We start from the raw sequence: 23,295 nt of genomic DNA, 5'->3' as shown, positions 1-23,295 counted from the left end.
GAAGACAGGGAAACATCAGTGGAAAGAAGATAAGAAAGAAGCTCATATGGAAAAATTGGATGGAAATGAATGGACATCCATGTGATGGTGGGCCAATTTGATTAAAGGGCAGAGAATGTTCAAGACTATGTGGAAGAAGTCACTGGAAGTTACTGGAGTGAAGAGTTATTACAAACTTACCAACTTTTTTCAGTAGATCATCTAGAAAATAAAACAGAGCTTCACATAAATACCATGGAAAACAAATATGAAGAAAAGCGAAATGTTTTGAAGAATCCAAAAGTAATGTTAACACTAACCAGATACACTGAAACACATTCACATATATACATCATGACACAAAATAAATTCACCAATAGTGGCTGAAATCACCTCTGTTTTATCCAGAGAACATTCTATAGTTAGGAAAAAAAAAAGAAGAAGAAAAGCAAATGCAGTCAATTTTCTAAATGAAGAGAGATTTTTAGAAATATTAGTTCACATAGTTACATTTTCAAAATTGTTGTGTACATTTTGAATTTATTTAGGTTCTTATTATTCAATGCTGTGCTGTGCTTAGTCGTGTCTGACTCTTTGTGACACCATGGAGTGTAGCCCACCAGGTTCCTCTGTCCATGGGGATTCTCCAGGCAAGAATACTAGAGTGAGTTGCCATGACCTTCTCCAGGGGATCTTCCCAACCCAGGGATCAAACCCAGGTCTTCCACATTGCAGGCAGGTTCTTTACTGCCTGAGCCACCAGGGAAGCCCAAGAATACTGGAGTGGATAGACTAACCATTCTCCAGGGGATCTGTCCAACCCAGGAATCAAACTGGGATCTCCTTCATTGCAGGGGGATTCTTTACTAGCTGAGCCACAAGGAAAACCCCCTTAGTATTCATTATGTTGGGTCTAATAAGTTTTGTGACAGCTACTAGAAACATGTGGCTAGTTCTTAGTTTGTTGTAGTCAGTTGAATAAGTTAGTTGTAAACACTGAATCAAGAATCTTGAATTTGAATCAGGACTTCCTCTGAGATAAAAAAAAAAAACAAAAAAAAAAAAAAACCACCCATCACGGAGACAATATTGCCTTCTTTTTTTCCAAAATCAAATGTGAATACAACTCGCACACAAAAGAGATATTTAAGTTATTTGGGGGACTTTTCTGGAGGTCTAGTAGTTAAAACTCTGTGCTTTCATTTCAGGGAGCATGAGTTTGATCCCAGGTCAGGGAACTAAGGTCCTACATGCCTGGGTTTATCTCTGGACTTTTTATCTTGTTCCATTGATCTATATTTTCCATGGATGGACCTAGATACTGTCATACATAGTGAAATAGTCAAAAAGAGAAAAACAAATATCACATAATATTGTGTATATGTAAAATCTAGAAAAATTGTACAGATGAACTTAGTTGCAAAGCAGAAATAGAAACACATAAGTAGAGAATAAACTGATGGCTACCAAGGGGGTGGTGGCGGCAGTGGGATGAATTGGAAGATCGGGATTGACTTATATATACTACTATGTATAAAATAAATAATGAGAACCTAATGTATAACACAGGGAACTCTACTCAGTGATCTGTGGTTACCTAAATGGGAAAGAAATCTAAAAAGAATTGACATATGTATAGGTATTACTGATTCACTTTCTTGTAGAGCAGAAACTAACAAAACATGGTAAAGCAAGTTTACTCCAAGTAAAACAGACAAGAATAGCAAACTGTATTAACTCTTCACTCAAGATTATTAGGAGGAAAAAATTTCCACATGCCACGTGGTACAGGCAAAATAAAAAATTAAGTTATGAGGAAGCAAAGTTAAAATTATCCAAGCTTATGTGTAAAAGTTGTTATACGAAGCCTGCTAAATACAGTAAAGTAAATCCTGCATTCCACTCCTTTTGTAAACAAAAATCAAAATAAAAAGTGCTATTAGAGAAGAGGAATATTAAGCTTTCAGTGACTATTAGTTTTGCAGGATTAATACTATGATGTTTGCTGCAAAGATATCTCTTAAGTGGATCAAAACTTGAAACTCACTGTTTTATTTTCTCTGCAAAACAAGTAAGATAAGTATTGATATTAAAAAATTGAGGTAATTAACAAGTTAAAAATTCACAAATAAAATTACAGAGAAACAAATAGTAATTCTTTTATGGACAAAATTCTATTTTACATAATGCCAATGTACCAAGAATATAGCTTTTATATAAATCATATTTGATTTTTCTTCAATTATTTATTTTCATTTGGGAAGAGATAAATTGACCTTTTACTTCTTTCTCTTAATAAAAGATTAGATAAGCTCATTTATTTCCAATAAATTGATACAACTTACAAATGAACTAAGAATTAGAATTAATTAGGTTATTAGTCAAATCTTTGTATATGGATGAAGATAACATACCTTTTTCTTTCTTCGTGTTTTCTAAAAAAAAAAAAAAAAGGGAAATTTTTAATTTTCAGAATAAAAACTGATAAAGACAAACTCTTCACCTTGTTTTTATCTACCATATCCTTCCGTTCCTCTTTATTAATCCCTCTGGGGTCATTTCGTTTAAGCTTGCAGAAATTCGTTTAGAGTTTCTCATTAAACAGATTCTAATACTATATAGATTCTAATACTATATTAATTGCTTTAGTTTATTATTAGGAATTTTAAAAGATATTTGGTAAAATTTTTCGTCCTGTTTTGTGCCAATATCCATTTTTCTGTTGTGATAACCATATTAACTTAAATTGAGTTTTTAAAAATTTTATCTTGATTTGATTTAAAGCCAGTGTGCTAGTTTTTAGAATAAAATATTTTCATGGGATGTCATTAAATAATATTCATTGATTTCTACTGCTAAGTTTCTATACTGAAAAAAAGATCTGTGTATTTCCTTCAATATTTCCACATATTCAGAAGTTTTTAATTTGTATAATACTGCACATTTTATTTTGTAAGGAGTTTTTTTTTTTTTTTCTAAAGGCAACTTTAAAAATTGTGAAAACGTAAAATTTTTCTCAACATTACCCTGCAAATCTTGATTGAGAATATAGGATTTTTTCTTTATGTATTATAATGCAATCCTCCACTGGATTTAGGAATCTACTCTCTAATATAAGAAAAATAATTCCTGGAGGAGGAGCTAAGATGGCAGAGGAGTAGGATGGGGAGAACACTTTCTCCCCCACAAATTCATCAAAAGAACATTTAATCCCCGAATAAATTCCATAAAACAACTTCGGAATGCTGGCAGAGGACATCAGGCACCCAGAAAAGCAACCCAAGTCTTCGAAAAGAGGTAGGAAAAAATATGAAAGACAAAAAAAAGGGACAAAAGAGGGAGGGACGGAGTTCCATCCTGGGAAGGGAGTCTTAAAAAGAGAGACGTTTCCAAACACCAGGAAACCTTCTCACTGCTGAATCTGTGCCGAGCCTTGGAAGCACAGAGGGCAACATAACAGGGAGGAAAAATAAATAAACAATTAAAACCCGCACATTGCAAGCCCTGTGGTAACTCCCCCAGTGGAGAAACAGCGCAGACGCCTGCATCTGCCATTAGCAAGCGGGGGCTGGGCAGGGAGGCGCGGCGCGGGCTGCATCCCAAGAATCTGGCCTGAATACCCCGAGCGCTATCTGAGTGAAATAATTTGGGCTAGCAAACCAGACTGTGGGATATCTACCATGCGAAAAGCCAGCCCTAACCTATGACACCGCCAGGCCCACGCACGGAACAAAGGACTGAACAGAGATAGCCAGCGGCAGACCATCCCCCTCTGGTGATAGGGAGCCAGAGCCGGAAGGGGACAATCGCAGCCCCAGAAACACATTATCTATAAAACTGTAAGCAGGCTTCTTTGCTAACTAAAACTTCTTGGGGGTCTGGACGGTCAATATCTGCCTGAGAAGGTGCGCCAGTGCACACCTAGATAACCAAGCGGCGGGGAGGCGATAAGTCGCAGCAATCGCACGCGCCAAACACCTCATCACCTGAGCTGCTTGGATCTGGGAAGGGCACAAAATGCAGGCCCAACCGAGAGTCTGCGCCTCTGAGGACTGCCTGAGTGCCTGAACCTGAGCGGCTTGGACCTGGGAGGTGCAGGCAGCCCAGGGCCAGCCACGGATGGTTCTTGGAGGAGCAACCTAGAGCCTGAGCAGCGTGGGCAGAGAAGCTACATGTGCCATGAACGGGCTTGGGGGTGGGGGGGGGGCGGGGGGGTGGGGTGGGGGGCTGGCAGACCCAGTGTTGTTGAGGCACTGCGAGCACACGCCAGTGTTACTTGTTTGCAGTATCCCTCCCTACCTCCCCTCAGCGCGACTGAACAAGTGAGCCTAAAAAAAAAAAAAAAAAAAAAAAAGTGTCCTCCACCGTCCCCTTGTGTCAGGGTGGAAACCAGACACTGAAGAGACCAGCAAACAGAAGAAGCTATAACAGAGGGAACCGCCTTGGAAGCTAAAGGCAATAGATTAAAACCCTGTGGTTACTACCAACTACATAGGAAGGGGCCTATAGATCTTGAGAAATATAAGTCGGACCAAGGAACTAGCCAAAAATGAACTGAACCTACAATACTCACAACAAAACCGGAGAAAGTCCTAGATATATTTTTACTATTTGTACGATCATTCTTTCTTTCTTTTCTTTTTTTTTTAAATTATTTTTTTAATTAAAAAAAAATTTTTAAGTCCTCTATTATTCCTTTAATTTCCACTTTTATAACTGATTACTTTGCAAAAAAAAAAAAAAAAAAAGACCCTATTTTTTTAAGCAAACTTGATATATATATATTTTTTATAATTTTTTTGACCTTTTTTCCCCCTTCTTTTCTTTAACATTTTATTTTTGAAATTCCAAACTCTACTCCAGATTTTTAATTTTAGCTTTTTCGTATTTGTTATCAATTTTGTACCTATAGTTTTTTTTTTTATATAATTTCTGTGACAGTTTTTTATTTTTTCTTTTTCTTTTTCTCTGTTTGTTTCTCTTCTTCTTTTAAATAACATTGTATATCTGAAATTCCAAACTCTATTCTACATTTTTAATTTATGCTTTTTGGTATTAGTTATCAATTTTGTACCTATATTTTCTTTATATTTTTCGCGACCTTGTTTGTTTTTGTTTGTTCGTTTTTTCTCTCTTTCTTTTCCTTCTTCTTTTCTTTAACATTGTATTTTTGAAATTCCAAACTCTACTCTAGATTTTTAATTTATGCTTTTTGGTATTTGTTATCAATTTTGTACCTGTATTTTTTTTTTAATAATTTATGTGACTTTGTTTGTTCTTGTTTGTTTTTTTTTTCTCTCTCTTTCTTTTTCTTCTTCTTTTTTTAATATTGTATTTTTGAAATTCCAAACTCTAATCTAGATTTTTAACTTTTGCTTTTTGGTATTAGTTATCAATTTTGTACCTATATTTTCTTTATATTTTTCACGACCTTGTTTGTTTTTGTTTGTTCGTTTTTTCTCTCTTTCTTTCCCTTTTTCTTTTCTTTAACATCGTATTTTTGAAATTCCAAACTCTACTCTAGATTTTTAATTTTTGCTTTTATCTATTTCTTACCAATTTTGTACCTTTAAGAACCCAATCTTCAGTACCATTTTTCACTAGGGAGCGAGATTACTGGCCTAACTGCTCTCTCTCCCTTTGGACTCTCCTTTTTCTCCACTAGGTCGCCTGTGTCTCCTCCCTAACCCCTCTCTACTCTACCCAACTCTGTGAATTTCTGTGTGTTCCAGACGGTGGAGAACACTTAGGGAACTGATTACTGGCTGGATCTGTCTCCCTCCTTTTCATTCCCCCCATTTATTCTCCTGGCCACCTCTGCCACCTTCTTCCTTCTTCTCTTCTCTGTATAACTCTGTGAACAACTATGAGCGGGCCAGTTGTGGAGGGCACATAAGGAAGAGATTACTGAATAGCCCACTCTCTCCTCTATTGATTCCACCTCATCTCATTCGGATCACCTCTAACTCCCTCGTCACTCTTCTCTTCTCCATATAACGCTGTAAACCTCTCTGGGTGAAACAAGTTTCAGGGCAAGACATACCAAGCAAATTCTCCAGCAGCAAGGAACACAGCCCTGAGCTCCAAGATACAGGCAACCCAAAGTCACCCCAAAACCATAGACATCCCATAACTCATTACTGGACATTTCATTGCACTCCAGAGAGAAGAAATACAGCTCCACCCACCAGAACATCGACACAAGCTTCCCTAACCACCTGTACAAACCCACACAGAGCGAGGAAATGCCACAATAAAGAGAACTCCACAAACTGCCAGAATACAGAAAGGACACCCCAAACTCAGCAATTTAAACAAGATGAAGAGACAGAGGAATACCCAGCAGATAAAGGAACAGGATTAATGCCCAGCAAACCAAACAAAAGAGGAAGAGATAGGGAATCTACCTGATAAAGAATTCTGAATAATGATAGTGAAATTGATCCAAAATCTTGAAATCAAAATGGAATCACAGATAAATAGCTTGGAGACAAAGATTGAGAAGATGCAAGAAAGGTTTAACAGGGACCTAGAAAACATAAAAGAGAGTCAATATAAGATGAATAATGCAATATACGAAATTAAAAACACTCTGGAGGCAACAAATAGTAGAATAACAGAGGCAGAAGAAGGATTAGTGAATTAGAAGATAGAATGGTAGAAATAAATGAATCAGAGAGGATAAAAGAAAAACGAATTAAAAGAAATGAGGACAATCTCAGAGACCTCCAGGACAATATTAAACGCTGCAACATTCGAATCATAGGGGTCCCAGAAGAAGAAGACAAAAAGAAAGACCATGAGAAAATACTTGAAGAGATAATAGTTGAAAACTTCCCTAAAATGGGGAAGGAAATAATCACCCAAGTCCAAGAAACCCAGAGAGTCCCAAACAGGATAAACCCAAGGTGAAACACCCCAAGACACATAGTAAGCAAATTAACAAAGATCAAACACAACGAACAAATATTAAAAGCAGCAAGGGAAAAACAACAAATAGCACACAAGGGAATTCCCATAAGGATAACAGCTGATCTTTCAATAGAAACTCTTCAAGCCAGGAGGGAATGGCAAGACATACTTAAAGTGATGAAAGAAAATAACCTACAGCCCAGATTATTGTACCCAGTAAGGATCTCATTAAAATATGAAGGAGAAATCAAAAGCTTCTCAGACAAGCAAAAGCTGAGAGAATTCAGCACCACCAAACCAGCTCTCCAACAAATACAAAAGGATATTCTCTAGATAGGAAACACAAAAACGGTGTATAAACTCTAACCCAAAACAATAAAGTAAATGGCAATGGGATCATACTTATCAGTAATTACCTTAAACATAAATGGGTTGAATGCCCCAACCAAAAAACAAAGACTGGCTGAATGGATACAAAAACAAGACCCCTACATATGTTGTCTACAAGAGACCTACCTCAAAACAGGGGACACATACAGACTGAAAATGAAGGGCTGGAAAAAGATTTTCCATGCAAATAGGGACCAAAGGAAAGCAGGAGTAGTAATACTTATATCAGATAAAATAGACTTTAAAACAAAGGCTGTGAAAATAGACAAAGAAGGTCACTACATAATGATCAAAGGATCAATCCAAGAAGAAGATATAACAATTATAAATACATATGCACCCAACACGGGAGCACCGCAATATGTAAGACAAATGCTAACAAGTATGAAAGGAGAAATTAACAACAACACAATAATAGTGGGAGACTTTAATACCCCACTCACACCTATGGAAAGATCAACTAAACAGAAAATTAACAAGGATACACAAACGTTAAATGATACAATAGACCAGCTAGACCTAATTGATATCTATAGGACACTTCATCCCAAATCAACAAATTTCACCTTTTTCTCAACACACATGGAAGCTTCTCCAGGATAGATCACATCCTGGGCCATAAATCTAGCCTTGGAAAATTCAAAAAAATAGAAATAATTCCAAGCATCTTTTTGATCCACAATGCAGTAAGATTAGATCTCAATTACAGGAGAAAAACTATTAAAAATTCCAACATATGGAGGCTGAACAACACGTTGCTGAATAACCAACAAATCACAAAAGAAATCAAAAAAGAAATCGAAGTTTGCATAGAAACTAATGAAAATGAAAACACAACAACCCAAAACGTGTGGGACACTGTAAAAGCAGTGCTAAGGGGAAAGTTCATAGCAATACAGGCATACCTCAAGAAACAAGAAAAAAGTCGAATAAATAACCTAACCCTACACCTAAAGCAACTAGAAAAGGAAGAAATGAAGAACCCCAGGGTTAGTAGAAGGAAAGAAATCTTAAAAATTAGGGCAGACATAAATGCAAAAGAAACAAAAGAGACCATAGCAAAAATCAACAAAGCCAAAAGCTGGTTCTTTGAAAGGATAAATAAAATTGACAAACCATTAGCCAGACTCATCAAGAAACAAAGGGAGAAAAATCATATCAATAAAATTAAAAATGAAAATGGAGAGATCACAACAGACAACACAGAAATACAAAAGATCATAAGAGACTACTATCAACAATTATATGCCAATAAAATGGACAAATTCTTAGAAAAGTACAGCTTTTCAAAACTGGACCAGGAAGAAATAGAAAATCTTAACAGACCCATCACAAGCACGGAAATTGAAACTGTAATAAAAAATCTTCCAGCAAACAAAAGCCCAGGTCCAGATGGCTTCACAGCTGAATTCTACCAAAAATTTAGAGAAGAGCTAACACCTATCCTGCTCAAACTCTTCCAGAAAATTGCAGAGGAAGGTAAACTTCCAAACTCATTCTATGAGGCCACCATCACCCTAATACCAAAACCTGACAAAGATACAACAAAAAAGGAAAACTATAGGCCAATATCACTGATGAACATAGATGCAAAAATCCTAAACAAAATTCTAGCAATCAGAATCCAACAACACATTAAAAAGATCATACAACATGACCAAGTGGGCTTTATCCCAGGACTGCAAGGATTCTTCAACATCTGCAAATCAATGAATGTAATACACCACGTTAACAAATTGAAAAATAAAAACCGTATGATTATCTCAATAGATGCAGAGAAAGCCTTTGACAAAATACAACATCCATTTATGATAAAAACTCTCCAGAAAGCAGGAATAGAAGGAACATACCTCAACATAATAAAAGCTATATATGACAAACCCACAGCAAACATTATTCTCAATGGTGAAAAATTGAAAGCATTTCCTCTAAAGTCAGGAACAAGACAAGGGTGCCCACTTTCACCATTACTATTCAACATAGTTTTGGAAGTTTTGGCCACAGCAATCAGAGCAGAAAAAGAAATAAAAGGAATCCAAATTGGAAAAGAAGAAGTAAAACTCTCACTGTTTGCAGATGAAATGATCCTCTAAATAGAAAACCCTAAAGACTCCACCAGAAAATTACTAGAATTAATCAATGATTATAGTAAAGTTGCAGGATATAAAATCAACACAGAGAAATCCCTTGCATTCCTATACACTAATAATGATAAAACAGAGAAATTAAGGAAACAATTCCATTCACCATTGCAACGGAAAGAATAAAATACTTAGGAATATATCTACCTAAAGAAACTAAAGACCTATATATAGAAACCTATAAAACACTGGTGAAAGACATCAAAGAGGAAACTAATAGATGGAGAAATATACCATGTTCATGGATTGGAAGAATCAATATAGTGAAAATGAGTATACTACCCAAAGCAATTTATAGATTCAATGCAATCCCTATCAAGCTACCAACAGTATTCTTCACAGAGCTAGAACAAATAATTTCACAATTTGTATGGAAATACAAAAAACCTCGAATAGCCAAAGCTATCTTGAGAAAGAAGAATGGAACTGGAGAACCAACCTACCTGACTTCAGGCTCTATTACAAAGCCACAGTTATCAAGACAGTATGGTACTGGCACAAAGACAGAAATATAGATCAATGGAACAAAATAGAAAGCCCAGAGATAAATCCACGCACATATGGACACCTTATCTTTGACAAAGGAGGCAAGAATATACAATGGATTAAAGACAATCTCTTTAACAAGTGGTGCTGGGAAAACTGGTCAACCACTTGTAAAAGAATGAAACTAGAACACTTTCTAACACCATACACAAAAATAAACTCAAAATGGATTAAAGATCTCAACGTAAGACCAGAAACTATAAAACTCCTAGAGGAGAACATAGGCAAAACACTCTCTGACATACATCACAGCAGGATCCTCTATGACCCACCTCCCAGAATATTGGAAATAAAAGAAAAAATAAACAAATGGGACCTACTTAAACTTAAAAGCTTCTGCACAACAAAGGAAACTATTAGCAAGGTGAAAAGGCAGCCTTCAGAATGGGAGAAAATAATAGCAAATGAAGCAACTGACAAACAACTAATCTCAAAAACATACAAGCAACTCCTACAGCTCAATTCCAGAAAAATAAATGACCCAAACAAAAAATGGGCCAAAGAACTAAATAGACATTTCTCCAAAGAAGACATACAGATGGCTAACAAACACATGAAAAGATGCTCAACATCACTCATTATCAGAGAAATGCAAATCAAAACCACTATGAGGTACCATTTCATGCCAGTCAGAATGGCTGCGACCCAAAAGTCTACAAGCAATAAATGCTGGAGAGGATGTGGAGAAAAGGGAACCCTCTTACACTGTTGGTGGGAATGCAAACTAGTACAGCCACTATGGAGAACAGTGTGGAGATTCCTTAAAAAACTGGAGATAGAACTGCCTTATGATCCAGCAATCCCACTGCTGGGCGTACACACTGAGGAAACCAGAAGGGAAAGAGACACGTGTACCCCAATGTTCATCGCAGCACTGTTTATAATAGCCAGGACATGGAAGCAACCTAGATGCCCATCAGCAGATGAATGGATAAGAAAGCTGTTGTACATATACACAATGGAGTATTACTCAGCCATTAAAAAGAATACACTTGAATCAGTTCTACTGAGATGGATGAAACTGGAACCTATTATACAGAGTGAAGTAAGCCAGAAAGAAAAACACCAATACAGTATACTAACGCATATATATGGAATTTAGAAAGATGGTAACAATAACCCTGTGTACGAGACAGCAAAAGAGACACTGATGTATAGATCAGTCTTATGGACTCTGTGGGAGAGGAAGAGGGTGGGGAGATTTGGGAGAATGGCATTGAAACATGTGTAATATCATGTATGAAACGAGTCGCCAGTCCAGGTACGATGCATGATACTGGATGCTTGGGGCTGGTGCACTGGGACAATCCAGAGGGAGGATATGGGGAGGGAGGAGGGAGGAGGGTTCAGGATGGGGAACACAGGTATACCTGTGGGGGATTAATTTCGATATTTGGCAAAACTAATACAATATTGTAAAGTTTAAAAAATAAAATAAAATTTAAAGCTTAAAAAAAAGGAAAAACAATTCCTATATATGACCATGAAGATTTCAACAAGGACTTTCCTGGTGTTCCAGAGGTTAAGAATCCATCTGCCATGCTGGGGACAAGGATTTGATCCTTGATCTTGGAAGATCCCTCATGCCACAGAACAACTAAGCCTATCCACCATAACTACTGAATCAGTGCTTAGAGCTCATGTGCTGAAACTATTTTAGAGCCCACATGCTGTAATCCATCTGCCTAGAGCCTGTACTCTATGATGAGAAAAGCCACTGAAATGAGAAGCTTGTACACCACAACAAAGAGTAGCGCCTACTCACTGCAACTAGAGAAAGCTGGGGTACAGCAATGAAGACCTAGCACAGCAAAAGGAAAAAAAAATAAATAAGTAAATATTTCAACAAAATTATATCTGTGGTAGTCAATTCATAACATTTTTGCAGATATATCTGATAATGAAAAAAAATCAGCATTAAACTATTTCCTAATAGATAGAGCTCAAATATGACTCTTAACAGCTTCAAGCAGTTATTTCTAATGATAACAGTCGAAACAACTCTGGAGAGAAAGAGAGAAACTGAGAGACTGAAAGAGAGAATCTACTCTCAATGAAAAGTTATAAAAATAGTTGACAAAAGTCAACTATTTATTTATTCTGTTAATTTAAAAGAAATGTTTTCAGAAACTTTGCAGTTTGGATGAATAGTACACTTGATGAATTGCAGTTTGTCAAAATCATTCTTAAATAGTGTTGTCCAGAACTAAATGAATGAGTTCCCATCAAAAGTACACAGTGGAGTGAGACTATTCCTGCTCTTGCCTCCAGTTCAGCTTTTATAAAGGAAAGTTCAGATTCTGCTCATCTCTATTATCATCACCATTCGGAAGCCATGTCAAAGTCTGTTAGATAGTGGACAGTTCCCTTAAGATATCATGACTTTAATTATTTAAGTATTTAGTAACTTACCATTTTTGTGATATTCCCTCCAGGATACTCCAATCATAAAGAACGTCACTAAGAGGTAGAGTAGTTGAATTCCAGGGAAAGTGTCTATGACATTTACTCTGGGGGGAAATTCTGAAAAAGGTACACCGGAGAATTTTCGTATTAATATCCAGACCAATCCTATTGTTTAATTCCATACTTTAATTCCACACTTCAAGTAACCTGTAAGTCTATGACCAAGTTTCAACCTTCATAGATAGACTTGGAATGGAGTGGATAGCAGCAACCACTCAGAAAACAATGTGGAATTGAATATCTCAGGGTAGGCCAAGGGTTGGCAAGATGCTTCTCCCATGGGTTGTAAAGGATTGCTGAGTGTGGACCCTTCACAATAAATGAGGGACTCTCTGTCAAATTCTAGATATGCCCTCATCATTTTCCTATATCCTATGAAGTTTAACATGATCTAGGTCAGGCATTGCCTGACAATGGCCTACAGGCCAAATCAAATCTGACATATATTTTTGGAAGATTTGTGATGTCAGAGTGAATTTCACTTTGCTACATCAATGGGAAAATAAATAGTATTTGTGACACAAAATTAAAAACTCAAATTTTGTTGTCATTCCATTGAACTCAGCTATGCTTATTCATATACATGTGGTTTATAACTGTTTTTTTTCACTATAATAACAGATGAATAGTTTCATCAAGAGTGAAATGCAGTGACAGTTATAACTCCCTATCATTTTAGTGGCTGGACTGTCACAGCATTGCAAAATTTTACTTTATAGCTTTGCTTTATTGCCAAGTAACACTAAACATGTCAAAACAAGTAAAAGAGGGGGGAAAAGTAGAATTTGAATAAAACATTTGAGATACATTAGGGTATGCATTGTCTTATTATTGAATTACATGTATTTATTATGCAATAATACTGTAGCTTTGTTAAAAGATAGCAATATGCACTGGCATTGCCAGACTAGCACTCATTACAATATTTTCAAATTATGGTAAAGCAACCACAAGAAAAATTATAAAATTAAATATCTCATAGAAAAGATTTTTTTCATGAAAATATAAAATGAAAATAAGGCTGCACCAAAGAAAGTTTTATCTCATTTCTTAGTCAAGTAAGAGATGCCATTAACCAATGGTGCTGCTGCTGCTAAGTCACGTCAGTCATGTCTGACTCTTCACGACCCCATGGACTGTAGCCTACCAGGCTCCTCCGTCCATGGGATTTCCCAGGCAAGAGTACTGGAGTGGGTTGCCATTGCTTTCTCTGTAACCAATGGTAAGTGAGATTAATTTTGTTTGATTGAAGAAGCTAAAGAAATGTGTCCAGACTGAGAAAATAAACTCAAATCTATTAGTGCTTTGGTGAGCACATTTTTTCAAGTAGTTGAAGATATTAGAAAAATATCATCAGTCAATTAAGAAACCAGGGGACTATCTAGTTCTGGGAAATAATGGAATAGACACCTTTCCCTATCCCACTAATAATTGAAGCCCCAAGCACTACATATATATAACAAATACAAAGAGAATCTAAAAGATGTCAGCAATGACATATATAGCGAGCTCTCTCTACCTCCATCTTTTTTTTTTTTTTCTCTCCTAATGTATCCCTGAGTGGGTGCTGGAGAAACCAACAATCCAGAAATGCCAATGGGTAAAGACAAAGCTTCCCAGATGCTGGTGGTGCTGGTGAAAGTCACTCAGTCATGTCTGACTCTTTGTGACCCCAAGAACTACACAGTCTACGGAATTCTCCAGGCCAGAATACTGTAGTGGGTAGCCTTTCCTTTCTCCACAGGATCTTCCCAACCCAGGGATTGAACCCAGGTCTCCCACATTCCAGGTGGATTCTTTACCAGCTGAGCAACCAGGGAAGCGCGAATGACTCCTTGGTAAAGAATCTGCCGCCAGTGCAGGAGATACAAGAAACACACATTGGATTCCTGGGTCAGGAAGATCCCCTGGAGAAGGAAATGAAAGCCCACCCCAGTATTCTTGCCTGGAAAATCCCGTGGACACAAGAGCATGGTGGGCTACAGTCCATGGGGTGGCAGAGAGTCGGACATGACTGAGTACACACACGCATGCTAAGACAAAGTAACCCCCAAGAAAAGCTTGCTCTTTGTGGTCACAGGACCAGGAATGGACAACCTAATGAGATGAAAACTTTTAAGCAATAACTTCCTGACTCCAGCCAAACACCACAGAGAAAACCATAATCCCACTCCTGCTTTTCAGCCAAGACTGAGTAGCCTAGTGGTTCACCGTCACTCAGTTAACAATATGCCCCATCCTGTCCTGGTTGGTGTCAGTGAGGGCAAAGTGGAGAGCTGGAACTTTCATTCCCACTCAGCAGCAGTGAGGTCAGTGCCCCTGCCCTGCCACAGAGTCAGTGGAGATACACAGAAAATAGTAATGAGGTGCCCTCACTCTACCAGGTGAGGTACTGTCAGCAGAGGACCAAAGGGGAACCTGAGCTTTCAGCCCTACCCAGCAGCAACAAAGTGCCTCTCTCCTTCGACAGTGTTAAATAATGCCAAGTGGGAAATGGCTACTTCCACCTTCACTTAGCAAAATGAGATATCTATGTTTTCCCATACATGTGGTGCCATTTGAGGCTTGATACAATAGATGATATAATAAAATACACAGCCTCATAACATAAGACCCAAGATGTCCAGGATACAATAGAAAATCACACTTCATACCTGGGAAGAGGGATGATAGGGGAAGAGGATTAAGAGGTATAAACTGCTGCTGCTGCTAAGTTGCTTCAGTCGTGTCCGACTCTGTACCACCCAATGGACTGCAGCCTACCAGGCTTCTCCGTCCATGGGATTCTCCAGGCAAGAACACTGGAGTGGGTTGCCATTTCCTTCTCCAAGGAAACTGGAGATATAAATAAATAATATACTAGAATGTAATGTGCAACACAGAGTATGTAGCAACATTATGTAATAATTTAAATGGAGTGTTAATACACAAAAACATCAAATCAATATGTTGCATACATGAAACAATAAATCAACTATACTTCAATAAGAAAGAAACAGTAAAAATGATACACTTAAATATTCCAGTTATGAGTGCTTCACTTAAACATTTAAAACATCTAACTGCAAACTAACAGCGGTTAGCAGATAATTTACTTAAAGATATAAATTTGGCTAAGAATCCAACAGAATTTTGTATAAATAGTAAAATCTTTTCCAATTGATTTCCTAGAAACTTAAATTTGAGTACATAACAGTACTTTACAACAATATATAAAAGATAAAATCTGAAATTTTATTTGGTGAGGCAAGTTACTATGTAAGACAGAATCACATCCAAGAGAACCAAATTTTATGACAAAAAGCAAGAATCTGAGAAATGAGCAATAAACAGGGAAAATCCTTTTTCATCTTTGAATCTGATCTTTACTGTGGAAGCCCACATGAAAAAAAGTTCATTCTCTTTTTATATAAGGTTTTAAAGGAGGGGGGCAACATAAGAGTGGTATGGGTGTGGGAGGTACAAACTATTGCGTGTAAGACAGGCTACAAAGACGTACTGAACAACACAGGGAACCCAGTCAATGTTTTGTAATTACTGTAAATGGAGCATAACCTTTAAAAGTATGTGAAAAAGCTCATTCATTTAAATGTAAATTCTTTTTTTTTAATTTTATTTTATTTTTAAACTTTACAATATTGTATTAGTTTTGCCAAATATCTATGTGTAAATTTTTTCAGAAAATGCATTTGAAGTTAATAATATAGTCTTGTACGTCATTCAGATTATTTAATTGCTGGTTTTTTTTAATGAATATCTAAGTAATTGATATAAATTTCAAGAATTCTAAGAATTTAAGTCTGAGATGTAGCCATCTTTACTTAATGAAATGTCATTTTACAGTTTCATTATGTGTAATGATGTATTTTACACAAAAAGAAGTATAAAATGTTCTTACTTCTTTTCATTTATATTAGTATTCTTCTTGCTAGAGGTCCACCAATTTCCTACCTATTCTCTCAGCCAAATGCCTGAGAAATGCCTGAGAGAACTGATTTTATCTACTTAATTGCTACTGGTACCATGTGAGCAGAAAGTTTGGTCCAGCTCTCCTTCTAGGTAAATAGTCATACCATCTACTGGTATTTTAGCTCCTTCAACCTATCTTCTTCCTCAAAAAGTGACCAGATCACCTGCCACTGTCTTATCTATCATGTATAATTATACTTCTTCTCCTAGCATTATCGGAGAAGGCAATGGCACCCCACTCCAGCACTCTTGCCTGGAAAATCGCATCGACAGAGGAGCCTGCTGGGCTGCAGTCCATGGGGTCGCTAAGAGTCGGACACGACTGAACGACTTAACTTTCACTTTTCCCTTTCATGCATTGGAGAAGGAAATGGAAACCCACTCCAGTGTTCTCGCCTGGAGAATCCCAGGGACGGGGGAGCCTGATGGGCTGCCGTCTCTGGGGTCGCACAGAGTCGGACACGACTGAAGCGACTTAGCAGCAGCAGCAGCCGCCGCCTAGTATTATACTGCAAATTCACAGATAATGGTCAGCAGCAATAACATTGCTAAATCAAATTTTTATTTTTCAACCAATGTTCTTCAGTTTTCTACAGCATGGATATTATCTACCATTCCATTCATTATTTAATATAAATTGATGTCTTTCTAAATCATTTCCTACATCTATTCCTATCCATAGGACTATCATTCCCTGTCACTTCTTTGTCCTCATATTTTTCCACTACTGAGTATTGCTTTGAAAGCAAGCAAATTATTATGCATATTAAATACATGCATAAAATCATAATAAGTAAAGCAATGAGAAAAATTGTGTTCAATTTCAAAAGTGACATATAATCATCATTGAGGGAGTCAATGTAACAAACTACATTATCTTTCCTGTTATATATGCATATTTTAGACACTAAATAGATTAATCAATAATAGCAAAAATGTGTATGTGATAATATGGTCTTCTACATAAGGAAACACTGGAGAAACCTACCTGTACATATCAACCATTCTAATAAAAAAAATAGCTACAACAAAAAAGTCTTCACTACATATTGCAAAGCAGTTCAATGTTTAAAGTTAACATCAAAGTAGCCCAATGCCATATTCTTGCATAAAACAATTTTAGAGCATTATATAAATCTTATGTTACAATAATTTGAATAATACCCCACTGATAGCCAGAAAAACTTTTTCCAATCTCTATCTGTTCATGAGTTGTCCTCGCTTATTTTTCCAAACAGAGATGATTGCTTAGTTACCTACAGTGGCATTATACATCAATTTTTTCAGGACTTACTATATATCAGAATATTAGCCACCACAAGTTGGATCTCTACTCCACTCCTAAATATTTCTAATTAGTGCACATTAAAACATATTCACCATGGATATTAAAATTCATGAATATAAAAATGTTAAAATAATATATTGGAATTCCACAGCAATGTGTTCCTTAAAAGAAGCCTTTATTTCATCATTACACAGAGTGGCCAATTTTGAGAGTAAAGTGTGTTAGTTGCTCTGCCACGTCCAATTCTTTGCAACCCCATGAACTGTAGCCTGCCTGCCAGGCTCCTCCATCCATGGAATTCTCCAGGCAAGAATACTGCAGTGGGTAGCCATTCCCTTAGAGTAGCTTCCTGACCCAGGGTTTGAACCCAGGTCTCCTGCATTGCAAGCAGATTCCTTACTGTCTGACCACCAGGGAAGCCAGTATGAAAGTATTTGTTTTCAGTTCTATGAGGAAATTTTTTATGACTTTAGAATGCAAATATCACACATTAATTGCTAATTGCTGATTATATTTTTGAAATAAGTGATGTTCTAATGACATACAGAAAAGAATGTATGGAAGTCAGATTGACCAGACTTGAGGGAGTGGAAATCCAAGTCTCACGCCTTGTACCCTGAGGTCTGCTCTATCTTTGTGACTCAAATGCTTTTGTTAGAAGCACTAGCTAGACATACAGGCTCTCTCTCTCTCTCTCTCTCTCTCTCTAACACATGCACACACAAAAGCACAAACAATATCAGCAGTATAAAAAAATCAAACTCACCTTTATGATTTCCATTATTCATAGGTGATTTTCTATAGTGATCTATTGGATAAGTCACCATCTTAAGAAGAAAGATGTTTCACGTCAGTCACTTGTGGCCCAGAGAAAGTCTAAGCTTGATCCTGAGTTGTGTTGGCAGGATTTTGAAATATCTTTGTGTCCCTTCTACAAACACAGAGGGAGAAGAGATTATATGACCCAAGGCAATATCCCTGGGTCAGAGAGAAGTTCCAGTCATATGAATCAGGTTTCTGGTTCTTGAGTGCTGCAGGTGCAGCATGGAATTAACCAGAAGCAGGAAAGGAGACCCTGTACTCTGAACCTTATATGATCATAAAACAATACTTCAGAAGCAGTTATTCATTTGAATATATCCACAAATAGCATATACACAGAAACTCAATTGATAAATCTCCGATTAGATTTCTTTTTTAATTTTTCTCGTCATGCAAGTCAACCATAGAGTATCTAGTGCTGAAACAAGAAGAACTTTTATGTTCACTTGATCATTTACATAGACCAATTATAGGCCAATTAAACTAAACCAGACTTGTTACTGCTTAACAATCCTGCCCAGGTCCTATCTCAGACTAATCAAATAGAAATTTCTTAGGGGTGGAAAGAAGGAAGAGAAGGTAGAACTATGAATCAGTAATTTAAAATATATTCTCAAGTGACTACACTGTGCCCTAGTGCTCCCGTGCTGTTGTGTCCCACTCTTGCATGCCCCCGTGGACTGCAGCCTGCCAGGCTCCTCTGGCCATGGGATTTTCCAGAGAAGAATACTGAAGCAGGTTGCCATTTCCTCCTCTGGGATCTTCCCAGCCCAGGGATTAAATCCTGATCTCTAGCATTGCAGGTGGATTCTTTGCCTCTGAACCATCAGGGAAGCTGATTATACTGTACAGTCCAGAATTAAGAAATGCAGTCTTAGACTGGCTGACTTCTCCATGCCTCCTACCACTTATCTGTCAGCTCCTGTTAAGCACTCAAATCAAGGTGAGGTGGAAGGGAATGTATTGTTCAAGGATCCTCTTATCAAACCAGCCACTTCTTATCAAAAGAAGTATTTTGAACTCCGTTCTTCAGTTAATGTATAATTAGTCTTTGAGTAAAGGTAGGGCTTAGTACTTTGCCCTAAGCCCACACAGGGCAAGTTATATTTTGAATCCATTTGTAAAACTTGCAGTTTGGACCTCAAAGTCCTGTTAACTAAAAAATTTATTTACAATGAAAAGTTGAGACTTATGTTTTTTTAATTAATTTATTTATTTTAATTGGAAGCTAATTACTTTACAATATTGTGTTGGTTTTTGCCATACACTGACATGAAAAGAGCCATGAGTGTACATATGTCCCCCATTCTGAATCCCCATCCCACCTCCCTTTCCATCTCATTCCTCAGCATTTTCCCTGTGCACCAGCTTCAAGTGCCCTGTTTCATGCATCGAACTTGGACTGGTGATCTATTTCACATATGGTAATATACATGTTTCAATGATATTCTCTCAAATCGTCCCATCCTCACCTTGTCCTACAGGGTCCAAAAGTCTGTTGTTTACGTCTGTGTCTCTTTTGCTGTCTCACATATAGGGTCATCTTTACCATCTTTCTGAATTCCATATATATGTGTTAATATACTGTATTGGTGTTTCTCTTCCTGACTTACTTCACTCTGTATAATAGGCTCCAGGTTCATCCACCTCATTAGAACTGATTCTAATGTGTTCTTTGTAATAGCTGAATAATATTCCATTGTGCATATGTACCACAGCTTTCTTACCCATTCATCTGCCGATGGACATCTAGGTTGCTGCCATGTCCTAGCTATTGTGAACAGTGCCACGATGAGCATTGGGGTACACATGCCTCTTTCCTTGAGTATATGCCCAGCAATGGGATTTCTGGGTCATAAGGCAGTTCTGTTTCCAGTTTTTTAAGGAATCTCCACACTGTTCTCCATAGTGGATATACTAGTTTGCATTCCCACCAACAGTGTAAGAGCATTCCCTTTTCCCTGCACTCTCTCCACATTCATTGTTTGTAGACTTTTTGATAGCAGCCATTCTTACTGGTGGGAGATGGTACCTCACTGTGCTTTTGATTTGAATTTCTCTGATAATGAGTGATGCTGAGCATCTTTTCGTGTGTTTGTTAGCCATCTGTGTGTCTTCTTTGGAGAAATGTCTGTTTAGTTTAGGTCTTTGGCCCATTTTTTGATTGGGTCATTTATTTTTCTGGAATTGAGCTGCAGAATCTGCGTGTATATTTTTGAGATTAATTCTTTGTCAGTTGCTTCATCTGCTATTACTTTCTCCCATTCTGAAGGCTGTCTTTTCACATTGCTTATAGTTTCCTTTGTTGTGCAAAAGCACTTAAGTTTAATTAGGTCCCATTTGTTTATTTTTGCTTTTATTTCCATTACTCTGGGAGGTGGGTCATAGAGGATCCTGCTGGGATTTATGTCAGATAGTGTTTTGCTTATGTTTTCATCTAGGAGTTTTATTGCTTCTGGCCTTACATTTAGATCTTTAATCCATTTTGAGTTTATTTTTGTGTGTGGTGTTAAAAAGTGTTCTAGGTTCATTCTTTTATAGGTGGTTGACCAGTTTCCCCAGCCCCACTTGTTAAAGAGATTATCTTTTCTCCATTGTATATTCTTGCCTCCTTTGTCAAAGCTAAGGTGTCCATAGGAGCATGGATTTATCTCTGGGCTTTCTATTTTGTTCTGTTGATCTATTTTTCGATCTTTGTGCCAGTACCATACTGTCTTGATGACTGTAGCTTTATAATATAGTCTGAAGTCAGGCATCTTGATTCTTCAGTTCCATTCTTCTTTCTCAAGATGACCCAGCAATCCCACTGCTGGGCATACACACCGAGGAAACCAGAATTGAAAGAGACACATGTACCCCAGTGTTCATCGCAGCACTGTTTACAATAGTCAGGGCATTGAAGCAACCTAGATGTCCACTGGCAGATGAATGGATAAGGAAGCTGTGGTATATATACACAATGGAATATGACTCAGCTATTAAAAAGAATGCATTTGAATCAGTTCTAATGAGGTGGATGAAACTGGAGCCTATTATACAGAGTGAAGTAAGTCAGAAAGAAAAACACCAATACAGTATATTAATGCATATATATGGAGTTTAGAAAGATGGTAACAATGACCCTATATGAGAGACAGCAAGAGACACAGATGTAAAGAACAGACTTTGGACTCTGTGGGAGAAGGTGAGGGTGGGATGATTTGAGAGAATAACATTGAAACAAGTATATTATCATATGTGAAATAGGTTGCCAGTCCAGGTTCAATGCATGAGACAGGGTGCTCAGGGCTGGTGCACTGGATGACCCTGAGGGATGGGATGGGGAGGGATAGGATGGGGGACACATGTGCACCCATGGCTGATTCATGTCAATGTATGGCAAAACCAATACAATATTGTAAAGTAACTAGCCTCCAATTAAAATAAATTAATTAATTAAAAAAAAAAAAAGAATTTGCTTGCAATGCAAGAGCTGTAGGAAACAGGGGTTAAATCCCAGGGTTGGGAAGATCTCCTTGAAAATAAAATGGCAACCCACTCAGTATTCTTGCAGGTAATCCCACGGACAAAGGAGCCTGGTGGGCTACATTCCATAAGTCCCAAAGAGTCAAACACCACTGAGCGACTGAGCTCATAGACATGGTATTTTTGCAGCTCCTACTTTCGCTTTTTCTGTTAATGTGAATTTTAACACAAGTTAAGAGTTTTCAACAAATCTTAGTCTCAGTCTTAGAGACATCATTGTTTTCTCTGATTCTTCTTCCTCTTTTGCTTTTCCTCTCTTCCTCCTCTTCCTCATCCTCTCATTATTATTCCTTTCTATTCCTCCTTCTCTCCTGGTTGTTCATGCTTCTCTATGGAGACCACCATTACCTAACAGACTTCTATGTTTTCTTTTTCTTATTTTCTCTGCCTTTCTCTTCTATCTCTTTTCTCTGAATTTATGTGTTACTTTCCTTTCACAGACTGTAATGTGGCTTTATTAGAGTTTCTCCAAAAAATGAGATATTCAGTTTGATATATAACATTTTTTTCAAAGACCATGTCAGTCATTTGTTATATCTTTGAAAAATCACTTAAAAGTTATGATGCATTCCTAACTATAATATTTCTTTAGAAGAAAAAGAAATTGAATATTTACAGTAAGCTCTCTGTGACTCTCTTCAGAAATAATTTTCAAATTATTTAAAGAAATGGAAAATTTTTATTTTCAAACATTATGTAAGAAATCTTGTGATTCCTAAGCAAAGGCAGACAAATAAGTTGAGTCCTATGATGATCCATCAGATGTTCAAGCTGGTTTTAGAAAAGGCAGAAGAACCAGAGATCAAATTGCCAACATCTGCTGGATCATTGAAAAAGCAAGAGAGTTCCAGAAAAACATCTATTTCTGCTTTATTGACTATGCCAAAGCCTTTGACTGTGTGGATCACAACAAACTGTGGAAAATTGTGAAAGAGATGGGAATACCAGACCACCTGACCTGCCTCTTGAGAAACCTATATGCAGGTCAGGAAGCAACAGTTAGAACTGGACATGGAACAACAGACTGGTTCCAAATAGGAAAAGGGGTACATCAAGGCTGTATATTGTCACCCTGCTTATTTGAATTACATGAAGAGTACATCTTGAGAAATGCTGGACTGGAAGAAGCACAAGCTGGAATCAAGATTGCGGGGAGAAATATCAATAACCTCAGATATGCAGATGACACCAACCTTATGGCAGAAAGTGAAGAGGAACTAAAAAGCCTCTGGATGAAAGTGAAGGAGCAGAGTGAAA

General features: G+C 37.2%; 1 protein-coding gene across 1 annotated transcript in view; it reads right to left on the bottom strand.

The window, feature by feature from the left end:
• The window catches only part of LOC109553490 (butyrophilin-like protein 2), a 67,558-nt gene that overhangs the window by 22,579 nt on the left and 21,684 nt on the right, over positions 1 to 23,295 (bottom strand). Inside the window, 2 exon segments of the mRNA XM_070777614.1 lie at positions 2,394 to 2,414; positions 12,381 to 12,491. Coding sequence (XP_070633715.1) covers positions 2,394 to 2,414; positions 12,381 to 12,491 — 132 coding nt within the window.

Source organism: Bos indicus, chromosome 23 (assembly GCF_029378745.1).
Source record: "Bos indicus isolate NIAB-ARS_2022 breed Sahiwal x Tharparkar chromosome 23, NIAB-ARS_B.indTharparkar_mat_pri_1.0, whole genome shotgun sequence".
Lineage (NCBI taxonomy): Eukaryota > Metazoa > Chordata > Mammalia > Artiodactyla > Bovidae > Bos > Bos indicus.
This window is presented reverse-complemented; position numbering and strand designations above follow the sequence as displayed.